The sequence below is a fragment of the Gossypium raimondii genome, chromosome 5 (assembly GCF_025698545.1).
Source record: "Gossypium raimondii isolate GPD5lz chromosome 5, ASM2569854v1, whole genome shotgun sequence".
Classification (NCBI taxonomy): Eukaryota; Viridiplantae; Streptophyta; class Magnoliopsida; order Malvales; family Malvaceae; genus Gossypium; species Gossypium raimondii.
Genome location: NC_068569.1, coordinates 3,376,034 through 3,391,772, shown reverse-complemented (window position 1 = coordinate 3,391,772; position 15,739 = coordinate 3,376,034). Strand labels below are relative to the sequence as shown.

Here is a 15,739-nt window from a genome sequence, read left to right as displayed (position 1 = left end):
GAGATGCAGAAAGCTGCTTACGACCACATATTCTTTATATATCTGCCGCTATCCTTGAGAAATATCTGTGCATATTGACTGCACAGCGTTTGGTTATGCATCTTGTTATGAGATTGATCATATTTATGCAAGGAGGAAGATGAGAAAATTATTGAAACAGAAAAGGTTATCGCTAGCTCAGTCTGATTTTTCTTACAGAACGGCAAAACCGTATGTTTTGACGGAAACATTCAAGAAAACGAATACAGTAAAAAGCTAGACCAGCTCATCTTAGAAGCCGATATTGGTGACTCAATTAGATGTAATAGCCGGTGAAGGTGAAACCTCGACCAACAATCTCTCCTGTACAATACCAAGCAAAACATTCTAACCCGAACAGCGTAGCAATTCCTGCATCTTCAATCTTCCATTCATTCCTTTTCTTCCACATTAGCTTCACATAATCCATCTCCTTCTGGAATGCCTCGTATCGGCTAGGAATGCTGCATCGAATTCACATGTACATATCATCACAAGCACAGAAAATCACAATCAAACAACACTAAGCAGTGACGATATAAGAAGGAAAACTTGTCTGTAAACAAAGCAATATCCAATGGATCAGCATGAAGGTTTGATCAATGCAGGGAAGCATAGGGCAATCGATAGAGGCTCAAGGAAAAAGAAAAAAATGAATATACGATGTTGGGAGAAGTCTATGCTAACGTTTAACACTAAAATGCAGCCACGCCTTTTGTTTCAACCCATCACCATGCTTTGCATGGCATTGATTGTTATAGGAGAGATTGCAAAAGTCGAAGCAATAACTCGAAACAAGGACAAGAACCCTCTCCGTTGTCCTTTTACCGTTGCCACCAAGATCAACTACCAGCATAAGCTTCCTGCTCAGACCTTTAACATTCAACCATCATTTGCAGTGTCTATCAATCTATATGCAAAGAATCTCACAAAAGAGGGAAAGATATCACCCAAAATTACAATGCAGTGGTTTGATCATAGGAGATAACCTGGCTAGACGAGTGTAAAATAATTACTTTGACAAAAGGTTACATTTCTCAACAGTGGGTGGGTCCTGAATGTAGTGTTTATTCTGCTCAAGTAGCTGCTTGTAGTACAGAGGAGCATGCTTTGATACCAACTGGGATGCTCGAGTTGCCTTGGACTGCAACTGAGCTAACTTGAATGTCAACGCCATTAGCTTCACAAATAAAACCAAATATCATGATTGAATCCGTATAATTTTACGATAAAGCGTTCGACTTGCACCAAAAGATTTTCAACTCAGCATCGTTGTTCGTAAAATTTGAACATTCTCCATCAAATCATTCCAGAATTGCGCGTCTTAAATACATCATACCGTGACGTAATTCCCACACGATAAATATATCCAAATTCTAAAGATCAAATCAACAAATCAATTTGAAACAAGAGAGGAGACGTAATTTCTTAAGCAGCATTAAACTAATTAAAACAAGGAAATGAAAAAGACGGGAAATATGAACATGTTCCAAAGAAAACCTATAAAACCTCCATAGAACTCGGTCGGTAAACAATGAAGATTAAAGAAAGAGACAACAGTATAAGAGTTGAATAGGGAAATATTAAGAAGGAAATAAGAGTGAAGCGTGAGAACCTGTGAAGAGGAAACAAATGAATAGTTTTTTTTGCGATACGTGCTTGGGGGTTGGGAGAGAGCAAATTGAGAACCGAGAATATACCTTACCCTATTAATATAAATTCCTTCCTGGTGAGTTCTGCTAGCTTGAACGTTCATTATTACGCCATCTGTCAGAGACCCAGTCTCCCCATTGCCGAAGAACAGGAAACAATTTTCAGTTTCAAGTTTTAACACATGGCAGCGAAGAATTAACTTTGAAAACAACTCGGTTAGTCTGCAATCTCCTCATTTTCCTCCTGTTTTTGGCCATATTCTTTAAAGTGATCCCTATTTTTTTATTCATTGTGACGATTTTGCCAGAAAGATACTGTAAGTTGAATTAAATTATGGCACCATTATTGTCAAGAAAAATAATCGAATGCTCCTACTATAATTATCATTCATTATATTTAGGTTTGAAGATGAAGCGAAATTTTCGGCACACAGAGAGCTGAGCAGCGGGAAATTCTATCACCTTCCTTTCGGTTCAGCCCTGGTCTCACTCCGATAGGATTTTAGGTTTGGAGAAATAAAAGGCGAAAGCACATGAGAAAAAAAATGGCTAATATTGGAACGTCAGAGACCGAAAATCACCAGAAGAAAATTGTAAGATTAGCGGAATAATAAATGGTAACGTAGGATTACCAATTTAACAGGGGGCATTTCAGTAAATTTCACTTTTTTGGGTATTATTTTCAGTTTGTTTGGCCCAGATGGCAATTGCTTGCTCCCTCGTCGATCATTGATAGGAATGCTGCAGCATCTGCCTTGTATAACATTATAACCAGCCTCCAAAGGATAAGGACATTCCTCAAGAATATCAATTTATAAGATGAACAAAATGACTACTTAAAACAAGCAATTATAGTCCTCAGATTAAAAAGATAAGCATAAAAAAGCAAGACAAATAAACCATCCAAAACCATTTGCAGCATCAAAATATCGAAGTAAAACACTAGCATTACTTTAAATCACATTGCAAAAACTATAGCTAGATCTATACCTGGAGTACAATAAAACCATTTGCATGAAGTACCAAAATATTTAATCGTCTTAAAACAAACTTACCCCTAATCAAGTTCGCGGTGATGCATTTCCAGCTCCACCTTGCTGCCCGGTTTGAGCAGCTGGCGCTGCCTCATAAGTGCCACGTGTGCCCCCACTTGCATTGCTGTCAGAATGATATGCTGGAGGCTGTGAATAACTGCTATAAGAGGCATTATATTGTGCTGCATAGGGTGGGGCACCATATCCCGGCTGAGCAGCTGCAGCACCACCATAAGTAGATGATTGAGGCCGTTGTGAACCTGATTCTGCTTGACCATAGCCAGAAGATGGAGGCTGTGATTGATATCCTGCCTGGCCATAGCTTCCTGGGGTGGTAGGAGACTGCTGTGTCTGCCCATAGGCAGGGTGATTGACCACTGGTTTCTGCCCTTGTGGTGGTCCATAGCCCGACTGAGCTGGTGGTTGACTCCCATAGCCACTCTGACTGTAACTAGGTTGAGTACTTCCTTGAGGTGGATAACTGCCAGGATTTGGGCTAGGCACCTGACTTGTATTGTACCCTTGCTGACCCACCGCAGAAGGCTGGGTAGAAGTAGGTACTTGACCAGCATCCCCTTGACCACCATAGGAGGGAGTGTGACCCTCTTGAGTAGGGTTCGTTGCACTGCCATAGCTTTGTGCTGAACCATAACCTTGTTGTTCATATGATGCTGGCTGTCCATAACCTGATTGTGGAGGTGCATGGTATCCACCATAGCCATCCTGAGCATAACCTTGTCCTGGTTGAATGTAGCCAGAAGCTGGTGGCTGACTGTAATGGTAACCACTATTATCAGTTGGAGCTGCTGAACCACCAGGCGTTTGCTGCTGCTGTGAAGAAGGCTGTTGATTATAGTAATCATAACCACCTGCAGAAGAACTTTGCTGGTTTGGTGGTATAGCTGACTGGTCCCAACCAGAGGCATATCCACCAGATGAAGGTTGGGAAGGATAGCCACCATAAGGTGGCTGAGACATGTTATACTGTGGTGAAGGGCCAGGATAAGCTCCAGGTTGCATATAACCATAGCCAGGTTGCTGCATTTGAGGAGCCCCTTGGCCCCAGTTTGCAGGTGGTCGTGCTTGATATCCTTGCTGTTGATAACCTCCAGCCATTGCTGGATTTCTCATACGATTCTGCACAAAATTATTTCCTCAAATAACAAGTTCACTTTTATTTGATGAAGGCACAGTGGCACATAAACACATACAGCGAAACAGAATATGCATCTATAAACAAATAGGGATATACCAAAAAAAAACTAAACAGCAAGTATCAAAATCAGCATAAAACTGCAAAAATACACAAAATATGTCCACAGTGGATTTAATGGAGTTTGTACAATAGTACGAAGGGTTTAAAATGCCTACATACCGTATGGTCGGAGGGAATATTGTGTTTTACTCCAGCAGAAGCCCATCCTCTCCTTAATTGAAGTGAATGGGTGCAAAGAGAAAAAAAACCCAGAAACACTAATAGAAGCTTTCATATTAAAGACAAAATAACTATGTACTACATTGCCATGTACAGGCAAGAAACTCACAGTTAAAAGTACACTACATATCACCTTATTCAATAGTCCTAGAAAAATCAATCAACACGAATTAAGCAAATTATCTCTTAAAACAGACCCTAAAATTTTATATACCAAAAAGGAAGGAAAAATGCAATATAGATCAAACACTTAAAGATTATTATCTGCATTTAGATTGGATAATCAACCTTTATCATCATATTTTCTTCATATACACCATCTCAAAGTCAGAATTTTCTGATGAAAAAAATCCAACACAAATAATGAACGAGGAGAAATCTGATGCAAATAAAACCCGACAATTAGGGTTAAAGAACATCTTTTAGTTAGAGAAAACAATCTTTTAGCAGGTAGAGAGTGTAATTTAAATTTTCAGAGTAGAAAATTCAAGGTTATGAGAACTTGTAATCCCCAGCCAACAATGTTAAAGGATAACGGAGAAGAAACCAGGGACACTCAAATAAGTAAATAAGATTGAAAAGATTAAAGATTCAAAGAATAAGCCAAATTAAGCACTATATTAAGTACAAAAAACTAAAGCACCCATGTTAACTATTTAACAAGTGGGAAGACTAACAGAAATAGGAACATTATTTAATATAAGAGTCTAATATTTAGCAACCTTAATATCCAACAACTTCAAGCCTCTCTGAAAATAAAAGATTCCTAAATATTAAGCTAGGATCTCAAACCATAGCACACAATGCAGAGGAAAAGCCAAGACAGAAACAAATGCTGGTGTTATCAATTGGCCAATACATACTAAACCAAAGGATGACGAAAATATTGGAGTTCTATCACCAGAATGAAGTCCTTGTTTATAGCACTATATCCTAACATCTGAGGGGGCAAGACCTGCCTTGCAAACTAAACATAAAACATCAGCTCAAAACTGAAGTAGAACTAAAGAACAGTAACCATCTGTGACTCACAGCTGTTTGAATCCTTAACACACAATTTACTTTAATAATATATAAGAAACCAACTGCAGATAAGACCTTGACAGTTTGAATTTGGCATGTAATACTATAAATCCACCGATAAGATTTCAAGAAGGATACCAACCAGTTCAAACTACCATATGTTAGCTCCTAACATAAAACTAGAACCATAAAATTTTGATACAAAACAGTCGTCGAATCTCTTACAAAGTAGAGGATCTGCTCATCTTCCACTAGTCATCTTGACAAATATGACAATTTCTCAATCAGCTGTCATAGCAACAAGGATCACCAGCAAAAGATGTCTGCAACTCTCAAGATTTAACAAGTGGAACAAAGGGAAGAAAGATATTGATGATAATGTAAATCCAATCTATATCTCAAAGTGGCTGAATAACTACACAAGAAACGGGGATATAAAAGCACCTAGAATTATTCATCAGAATACTTGGAAGAAATGGTAAAACCTGTGTGGGAGAACCATATACTTTCTCAATTGGTACATACAAGTACGAGGAAATGTAAAAATTTGATAAAATAAAGGGCAGATTTTCAGAACATTGACCAGAGGCAATGATTGACAAATCATAATAACAGTCTATTTAGGAAAAAATGAACATATGGAGTAAGAATTTAGTCCCTACTTTACCCAAATGGACAACGATGGTTTTACCCTGCAATTAATAATATAAGGAATACGACGACAACAAACTGAAAAAGCATAATGCTTCCAAAATCACAGAAAATCAACACTCAAAGAAGAACATTTATGGATAGAACTCCAGGAGTGGCATGCATAATGTACGTACAAAACAAGCACAAGCGATCCAGGTAAAAGAAGAGGGGCGGAATATTTTAACTCAAGGAAAACATTTCCTCCTAGAATCACATCCAAGCATACCTCACTTATGACCTCATCAACCAATTCTCTAGCAGTTTTAATCTGTTCACTAGTCCCATCTATGTGTAATGTCCTTTCTGTAGATGTATCACCTGGGGGCAAGTGCAACGGGATCACCTGCACAAGAATAGCATATGAACTGCTGTCAAACCATATTTGCAGGTGCAATTATGACTGGTTCAGAAGAGCATAGTTAAGAAAATGCTTAAGAATAAATAAAAGCTGGTCCAAAGTTAGCTGAATATAATTCAAATAAATACACATCCGTGGATATGAAGCTAAGCAACAACAGAGAACTTCCAAATAAAGATGACTAGTATGACTCAAACCTGAATACGAGCTCCAGTTCTAGCTTGCATATTTTTAATTGTTTCACCACCTTTACCAATCACCAGGCCAACCTGAGATCAAGCAGAATAACATATTATCTTGAAACAACAAAGTCAACGAACAAAGCTGAGTAACACTTTAAATTTGGATACCTTGTTATTTGGTATCTTCATTTCAAAGTGCTCACTTCCAGCATGTCCTGTCAATCTTCGAGAAACTATGCCAGAACCTCCTGCTTCAGCCTGGACAAAGCATTAAAAGATATTACTACATTCCTTAAATTCTGCAACAGGTCAATACAACAATTTCACATGGATAAAAAATGAAGGATGAATAACCTCCGCCAGAACATCATTTATCAACTGCTCAGCCTTAGCTATTTGTTCAGCAGTACCCATGAGCTCCACAGGCCTAGTCACGGAATTAGGATCTGCATCCATATCTCGCTGGACCTGAATCTTTGCGCCAGATTGCAGTTGAAGATATTTAATGGTTTCTCCAGCTTTGCCAATTATAACACCAACCCTATTTTGTGGAATGTCAATCTTTTTGCTAGTACCATGGTAGCTACCATATGAAGCAGGTATTGCCGAAGGAGCAGAGCTTGACATGTGCTTTATATCTGCATTTATTAGAGCTCTTCATTACGCTTTGCATCAACTTTCAAAAATCAGATCTATACTATTACCAGCTGAAAAAGTCAATATATAGTTAAAAGTTCGAAACCCTAAATACAAAACCTAGATGCAATAATCCCCTCAAATAATGAAGTTTCTACCATTCAAGAAACCGTGTTATGGGCAAGAAACAGAGACAATGGGGGAGCTATACCAGAAGGAGCGGACATAAATCCCTTCTCGTTATCAAAACCACCGCCAGAACCGTTCTCGACACGAGGGCGCTTGGCTTCAGCGCCAGCGGAGGCCGCGGTAAGGCGAGCAGCAATCTCCTGAGCTCGCTGCTTGGCCATCTCGATGCCGTCAAGCGGTGGCGGGACGCTGTTATAGGAAGGAGGAGGAGCGGAATCTGGAGACGAGAACCCTGTGGACCTCCGGCCAACGGAAGACAGCGGCCCCTGGTCATCGTATTTGCGCTTGTGGCTACCGGAGTCGGGGCCTGAAGAGTAATGTCCTTCGTCTGCCATAGTTTGAGAGAGAGAGAGAGAGAAACCCTAGAGGGATTGCGATATAACAATTAAAACTTTGCCGGTGGATTTTATTATCTATATATTAATCCTGGATTTGGATATTTTTTCCTCTTGTGCGCGTGAATTGGATTTTTCTTTTTTTCTGTATGTACAAAATAAAAAATCCACTGTAGGTCATTGATTCAATGTGCGCGACCAATCGTGTTTTTTTTAATTTTCATATATTTATAAAATGACTCTTCTTTTGGATTGTTGGACAAGTTGTCGCTCATAAAGTTTTTTTTTCTGCACAAGTTAATATAATTTATTATTGTTATTCCTACTCTCACTATTAGTAATAAAATATTATATTTTATATTTACTGCAGTAAATATTCTTATGACATAAGTGAATAGTCCTTTGTTACCATTATGAAATTACCAATAATTAGTGTTATTTATCATATTTGGTATTGTAAATTTTGAGAAATAACAAATTTAAATTAAGTTTACATTTTTTCTTTTGCGGATTCAAGTAAATTTAAAATGTAATATCTTCTATAAGAAAATATAATATCTTCAAAGTACAATAGTTAGTACTTAAACAATGAGACTTTAGAATAGGTATCATTGCATACCCATAAACATAAGCTTTAATTTAATCAATAAAGCAACAACATCATGTCGCTCCAATTAATAATGGTTTACTACTAACAATTACTTTATTTATTTGATAGTTATAATTTTAAATTTTACATTTACACATAATTATACATCTTATATAAAAGACTTTAACATCCTTTAAAATGTAAAGAACATGAATATCTAAATAACACATGACATACGGTCAACAATACAAATAATAAAAACCTATTTTTTAAAATCCAAGGTCATTGACCTTAGAGATCATGTACTCGGCAGTCTTGGAGAGGCCAAACAAAGGGATGGAGGTTGAGGAAGAAAAAAGGCAAGCCTACGTGGTCAGAGAGGAGGAGAGAGTTGTGCGAAGAGGAGGTTAGGTAGGTGATTCGCAATGTTTCGGTTGATTAACATCACAATTCCCTAATTTTTGTGTGCAAGATAAATTTGAAAGTTTGAATTCGATAACAACTTTCAGTCAGAGTCTCGAGTTATTTGTTAGTGCTTATGAACTGTTTATTCATCATTACTTATAAAAGGTTTATTGATGTATATTATTTTGAATTACTTAAAAAATGAAATTAGAAGGATACATACAACTTAATAAGAAATGTTAAAATTGATTGCAAATAATTTAAGAATTGTTTGGAGCTTTAGAATATAAGCATACTTCTTAATCTTTCTCGAAAGATCCCTCTAATTAAATAGGAAGCACACTTGCATCTAAACATGCTAATACCCCTCTATTTATAGGGATAAATGTAATTTTCACATAATTTTGCAACTTCATTCTCTACTACAAACATGTCAGCTCTTTCATAACTTCCTGACGAGAATTATAAAAGAAGTTGATAAAATTATTATTATTATTTTAAATACTACTATCTCTAAACAATCACCTACAAGCACAGTAACTTTTACTTTTCTTATCCAAAAGTAGCCCTCTACCATTTGCTGAAGTTAATTACTTTATTGTCGTTCGTTCACATAAATCAAGTTTCTATACTTTCCGATCATTAACAATATTAAAACTGTTTAAATTATAATATAATTTAACGTTTAAAAATACCGACAAATTTCAATGCATTAAAATTTCATATTAAATAGACTTCGAAACATTTTTAACCTGGTCATTATTTTATAATTATTTCTAATATTAATTTAATTGATCGGAGCTGAAAGTGTTATTTAAGTATTATGACTAATAATTTCTGAAGGGATTAACATGATAAACATTTTATATCTTGATTAACCTGTTACATACAACTGAAACATGGAAGTGACGAACTAGCATTTCTTTGTATTTGATGTAAAGAATGGATAGAAATTAAGTAGCAACAATCATAATTATGAAAAATTATAAAGTTAAAATGGTACAGTATTTTAAGCACATAATAATATCAATGCGAATTGATCCAACAGTATATATATATATATATATATATATGTATATATGTATATCTATATCTATATATATAGCTTCGTTTCTTTTGCCTTTGATGTTGGGGGTTAAAGATACCATTAGTCTCTCAAACCCAGCAAGGCAACGTTGCATTGCAGCCCTAGCTAGAGAAGCTTTTGATTCAGACTTCAGTTCAGAAGTTGGGGGGGGGGGGGAGTGCTCATTTTCTTCCACCTAAACAAAACATAGTAGGGATAAACACTGTGTCTAACCCTACAAAGAATATTTAAATCAGTGGGCAACAGATCAACAACAGCTACATTGAACTCTGGTGTGAAAGACATGATCGGGAATTTCCATGAATCACCAAGATTGTCTGATAACATCGGCTGCAGCTTCTTCCCCATAATTAATTAGGGAAGAATTTGAAGCGATATCTCTAGTAAAATAATCTCGAGCTTTGTTGGGTCAGCTTCATGCATAATACATGTAAAGACTGTTTGATGCAGCACAAGCAATAGAGTTTTCAGTCGGATGCCATGCTAGGTGTAGCAACTTTGTTGTGAAATCAGAAGTGTTTCCGTTAGCATCGACTCCCAAGTTATCTGCTCCTTTCACTGAAAATGGAGTCAGAGAAAGAGATATATAGATAAATAACCCTCAGACATGTATACAATATATAAAATGTTTTCCATGAATCAGTAATTGTTCGAGAACTAGTTAGCAAAAGTCATAATCCTAATTCACCAATCACAAATCAGTGATTAAATGAATTTATTATGCAAGAAAAGAATATTAAACTGACGGAACACAAATCAAGACGTCTCAAAATTTTCAACTCTGTACAAAGGATGTTAAACAATACCTCGTCTGACAACACCAGAGAGACTACCAAGGGATCTGCAAGGCCTTGATGAAGTCTGTCCTTGTCCCCTGGAAATTCAATAATAACTTAAAAGGGGAATAATTTCTGACAACCAACAAGACATTGATTGAGGGCTTCTCAAAACAATAAAAGGTCAAACAAATACCTTAGAAGCTACTCACGTTATCATGTTTATGATAGTCAAGTAGCCAATAATATATTCCCTTTTTCTTTTCTTTTCCTTTTTTTGGATTAAAAAGTAGCCAAAAACATCAAAACATTACCTCGTGGGGTTTTTGCTGGCTTCCAGTGTTGTTGCTTCTGCACTACCTTCAGAACAACCAAATACCCGGAACAGATTGCTGAAATCACAAAAAGACACCACAGTATAATAATGTCCAGGTCCTGGCATATAGTGGATGTTTAATTTAAAAGGATAAAGAGAGCCATTAAGATATATAAACCATACCTATATGAACCAGTAGCCACTCGAAGTCCATCTCCACTAAGACAACACTCAAATTTGTCAAAGATGGAATCATTTTCATAGAGATCACAAAGCTGCTCAAGATCCCAAAAAAAAAATCCACCGTGTGGAGACATACTTAGTGTCCCTTTCTAAATATGATCTAAACCCATCAGAAGAATCTTAAACAAATATGTTACCTTAGGTCTAAGATGTTCATGAACCTGGAAAGTAGCAACTGGACCAGAATCCATATTTATGTCCCACAACTGTCAGCCGAAAAATGAAGACCTTGTTACAGAACAATAGAAGAGAAAGGAGTATATAAATCTAGAGATTCAGCTATTATACTAGCATCATATCCGAAAGGCATGACAAAGGTTGCTTGAAAGAGAAAAATTAATTTTATATAGAAACTTATCAACCTTAAGGGTCATGTAGTCACGACTTAGAATATGTCTCCCATCATTAGCAAACTTAATGTCCGAGATTGATGCTATGATCTCTGTGAAAAAAGACCTGGTGCCGGGATCATCTTGTTCCTCAAACCTGTAGCATAAAAGAATCTTAAAATCAGAAGGAAAATACAATATAAGTGGCTAAATCTAATGACGATTTTTCAAACCACAAAAACAAATAAACCAATAAAAAACAGAAATACCCCAGGCCACTTACAATTTGCTGTGAGTATCACATAGTGCAGACTGTCGCATATCAATAAGACGTATTGAACCCTTTGAACTACTATAAGCTAACATATTACAGTGCTTAGGATGAAATTCTGCTGAAGTTATCACCTCTGCAAGTATGAACTGAAGCAAATAAATTATGCGAACATGACATATACATATAGTAGTATGTTTACAGGGGATCATAATATAAGCTGACAGGAATGATGTTTGTAAAACCCAAAGAGTGAGATAGGGCCCTGCCTCCCTTCAACCCCAACTCCTACCCTCTCAAAAGAAAAAGAAAAGAAGAGAAAGACAGAGAAGGAGGGTGGTGAACTGAAAGGAAAGCAAAGAGGGATGGGGATACCAGAAAGAATAGGTTCTTTTTCCAATCAACCATATGCAATAGAAGAAAAAAGAATAAGAAAATCCAAATGGATCCAAAATTGCCAATCAAAAAACGGATTCCCACCAGTCAAATCCTCCATGTTTGCAGGTTTCACATCAACAATGTTAAAACTTTGGTTGCTAATTTCCAGGTTCCAGAGATTAATTCGCAGATCATCAGCCGAAATAAAAGTTTCACCATCACTACAAATCAAGAAGAAAGGAATAATTAAGTATTTGGTAAAATCATGACCAAACTAAGAGTTTTCAGCTTCAAAAGTCAAGCACCATCCTCAAACCACAACAATAAAAAAGATTCAGCCCCAAGAGAGTTGAAACTCGATGGAAACTAAGGAGATGTACCATAAGGATTGAGAGGGCGAGGAAAGGTTGAAGCTAAATTAAATCAAATAAGGATATGGACCTGTTATTCGAAATGGAATTAATATGATAGTCATGGGCATGAGCATATATCCTTCGACATCTAGCCATAAGATTCGTCTCAAGACTGGTTACCTGATTATATAGCATTAAATGTTAGACTAGCAAATCATATATACAATAACATTCACATATCAAACATTGCCTAAACCATTGAAGCATAAAAAAAAAAACAAAAAACAAAATATCTTTAATTGTTATTCTTAGAAATAAGCATTCTGGATTGGAAACTACCACTGGCAAACGCAAAGATGGGAAACCCCCAGTTGGGAATGAAAAGTCATTTCTTATGTATCCTCCATTCTCAATGAATTGTTTGGAGCTTGTTGATATGCTTGAATCAACAATAGGACCATTTCCCATGGCTTTGCTGGAGTCCATATTCATGTCACATACTTTTTTGACCTTCTTCTCTTGTACCTGTCCAAATTTGACATCACATTAGAAAAACTAACATAGCAGCAGGGTTTGATTTTTAGATTTTCTGTGCTGCTGCTTGTGGGAAATTGGTGTTCCTTGGAAAAACAAAATAGAGAGATTATCACGGTACTAATCTGAGTACAAATTCATGATGGTAAAATCCAGAATAAAAAGATGCCTTTACCTACCTTCCAGAACTTTATTGTTTTGTCATTTGTAGACAAAAGAAATAGAGCACCATTGGCTGACTGGCACCACCTAATTTTGTTAATCTTCTCCTCAATTTCCAAGCTCTTGAGATAGTCAAACTGTATCAAACCAATAAAGTTTATCACTATAATGAAAATTCAAGTCCAGAAATGTTTGGTAAACTAGAACAATCTAAAACTTTGCGTAATAAATACCTCAGGTTCATGGCTCTGAAACTCAGTTTTATATCGAAACTCAGGGTGCCTATTCATTGGATAATCCATCTTCTCCAGATCTCTCCAATGTCCAGCATACTACATATTATACTTTTTTGTCAGAGAACTTTATAGCAAAGTGTGGCAACATAACATGGAGCAAGACAGTGACTGAAGCAAGATACTTTCAGAAATATAAACAGGAAAACAGTCAGCAGACATACATCTCGAGTGTCAGTCCTTTCAAACAAAACCACCCGACCCCCGCGATCTCCAGTGGCAAGGTGATCACCAGTTCCATCAAATTCAATAGCAGATATGATATCAACTGAAAAGAAAAATGAAAAAAGGACGTAAATGAAGTGAGCAGATGAAGCAAAACATGAAGGACAAACAAGAACCAAGCACATCATACCCATGACTGGTTTCTTCATACAAACAGAATTGTCAAGAAAAAGGCATTATGGATAATAATATGTCCTTAAAAAGTTCTAATTTAATTCCTCTTATCATTGAGGACAATGAAAGGAAAGCATCACGGAGAGAAAAGCTAATAAAGCTCAGTCAAAAACAGCTCACATAACCAATATACTTCCCACTGGCTCAAAACAACAGTAGCTCATAGATCTAGTCACTCACATGGCAGGATTCCAAGTCAAATGATTTGATTAGTTCACTTGGACCTTTTTTCTATTTTCTATAACACCTCCAATGCAAAAGAAACTACTACAGTAATTTCATACATGAAGAAAGTATACTTCAATATTGGTCATGTTAGTCAAAAGCATCAATGACGCTTGCAAACTGAGACACTTACCAGCAAAGACTTGTTTAATACCTTTTTACATGGTGCACCAGTCTCCAATACCCTAGTATAATTAGATATACTCGCAAAACTAAACAGCAAGGCATGTATGAATAACAGTTTATAGATTAATAATTTCTATAATTCCGTAAATAACAATTAATCTCATCTCAAAATGAACCAGTAATTATAGAACATGAACAGATTGTTAAACCACAATTTACACGTCATTGTTTCGCATCACACTTTAAGAAGCTATTGAGTGATGAAGCTACACCTAGATCCTAACATTATACTTCTATCCAATCGAATATACATCAAATTGAACTCACGTATACCAACTTAAACAATGGGAAAAGGATATAGCAATGAGGAAAAACGATTATATGATAAAAATTAACTAAAATTGGATGATTGATAAACAGTTAGACGTAATTAAACCCTAAGAAGAATCGAATTGAATAAATCCAAAATTCCAAATATTACACCTTCCTGTACTTCCTCTCCGGCCGTCCGTTCTCCAAACACCTGCGAGAACTTCCAGTCCAGCGGTTGTGGTGCTCCCACCGAAGCCACAGCTGCTTTGGCACCGCCGTTGCTCATTGCTTTTCCCCCAGAAAAAAGAGCGAAGAAATTTAACAGATTCCACCTCAAGAATTGAAATAAAAGCGAACTCAATGCATCAACGAGCCGATCTGGCACTCAGATTTTCAACAAAATCGAAACACTTCATTGATTCGAAGCAATCTCCATTTCATAAATGCAAGCTCTCAATCGATCATATAGATAAGAAAACAGCTTCCACAATGATAAATTATCCGCGCCTTTTTTTTTCTTTTTCTTTTTTTTTTCGTTTTTACAGGTAATGAACATCGATCAGATAAACTTTTAAAGAAAAATGAACAGCGACGAGATTTTACTGTAGATTGCCTTCATCTCTCTCATAGATTGAAACTTCCACAGTTTTTTTTTTTTTCCTTTTTAGTTTGAGAGAATAGAAAGTTGGAGATTAAAAGATAATGACGGAGCAGGAAATGCGACGTAGCTTTTTGGCGGATTGTGGGATATATATCTCTCTTTCGTTTCTTTTCTATTCTGTCTCTTCTTTTATTTTCTTCCTTTTTCCTTTTTGGTTTATTTTTGCAACTTAGGGATGTATAAGATGAAAAAATAGTAACTCATGTGGGCCATAGGTCCGCTATATGATACAAAACGACGCCGACTATCCTCTCTTTCAATTTTAAGGGTAAACTGCCCCCAATGCCATAAACTATTAGTAAGTTTATATTTTGGTCACTCAACTTCAGAAGGTTACAAAATAGTCATTGAATTATTCGAAAGTTTTCATTTAATTCATTGTTATAATCGAGTCATTAAATATGAAATAGGGATAGTTAAGGAGTTATTATATTGATGAATTGAAATTTAGTTAAATAATTTGGCCGAAATTATAGTTAATTAGGGCTCATGGACTAAATTGTAAAAGTCCAATCGCTATAAATTTTTATTTGATGAAATGCTTGATGATTAAAATAGTAATTATCCAAATGTCCTAAATGGAAATCGAACCATTTTCCAATAGAAACTAGTGGATGATGATCACATCTCCACTAGATAAGTTAAATGTTAGCTTAATTTAATTAAACTAAGTTTAAGTTAATTAAGCTAAATTAATTAAAATTTGACCCTACTATATATAATAA

The 15,739-nt window shown here is 36.1% G+C and overlaps 3 protein-coding genes across 3 annotated transcripts; all 3 read right to left on the bottom strand.

Moving 5' to 3' along the window:
- Positions 1-148: 148 nt before the first annotated feature.
- On the bottom strand, positions 149-2,419 carry LOC105768671 (uncharacterized). The gene is made up of 3 exons (XM_052631088.1): positions 1,634-2,419; positions 1,035-1,198; positions 149-482 (listed from the first exon to the last, which is right to left on the bottom strand). The coding sequence occupies exons 1-3, from the start codon at positions 1,772-1,774 to the stop codon at positions 296-298; spliced, it is 492 nt and encodes a 163-aa protein (XP_052487048.1). The 5' UTR covers positions 1,775-2,419; the 3' UTR covers positions 149-295.
- Positions 2,420-2,565: 146 nt separating this feature from the next.
- Positions 2,566-7,651, bottom strand: LOC105768669 (uncharacterized). The gene is made up of 6 exons (XM_012588742.2): positions 7,243-7,651; positions 6,750-7,033; positions 6,564-6,653; positions 6,411-6,482; positions 6,082-6,198; positions 2,566-3,841 (listed from the first exon to the last, which is right to left on the bottom strand). Exons 1-6 carry the CDS (start codon positions 7,553-7,555, stop codon positions 2,732-2,734), a joined length of 1,986 nt encoding a protein of 661 aa, XP_012444196.1. The 5' UTR covers positions 7,556-7,651; the 3' UTR covers positions 2,566-2,731.
- A 1,847-nt stretch (positions 7,652-9,498) lies between these two features.
- Positions 9,499-15,141, bottom strand: LOC105770067 (serine/threonine protein phosphatase 2A 55 kDa regulatory subunit B beta isoform). Its single transcript, XM_012591112.2, has 14 exons — positions 14,525-15,141; positions 13,456-13,559; positions 13,232-13,330; positions 13,016-13,135; positions 12,642-12,827; positions 12,391-12,482; positions 12,052-12,170; positions 11,584-11,707; positions 11,334-11,457; positions 11,109-11,177; positions 10,912-11,003; positions 10,727-10,804; positions 10,443-10,510; positions 9,499-10,194 (listed from the first exon to the last, which is right to left on the bottom strand). Exons 1-14 carry the CDS (start codon positions 14,637-14,639, stop codon positions 10,052-10,054), a joined length of 1,533 nt encoding a protein of 510 aa, XP_012446566.1. The 5' UTR covers positions 14,640-15,141; the 3' UTR covers positions 9,499-10,051.
- Positions 15,142-15,739: the final 598 nt, after the last annotated feature.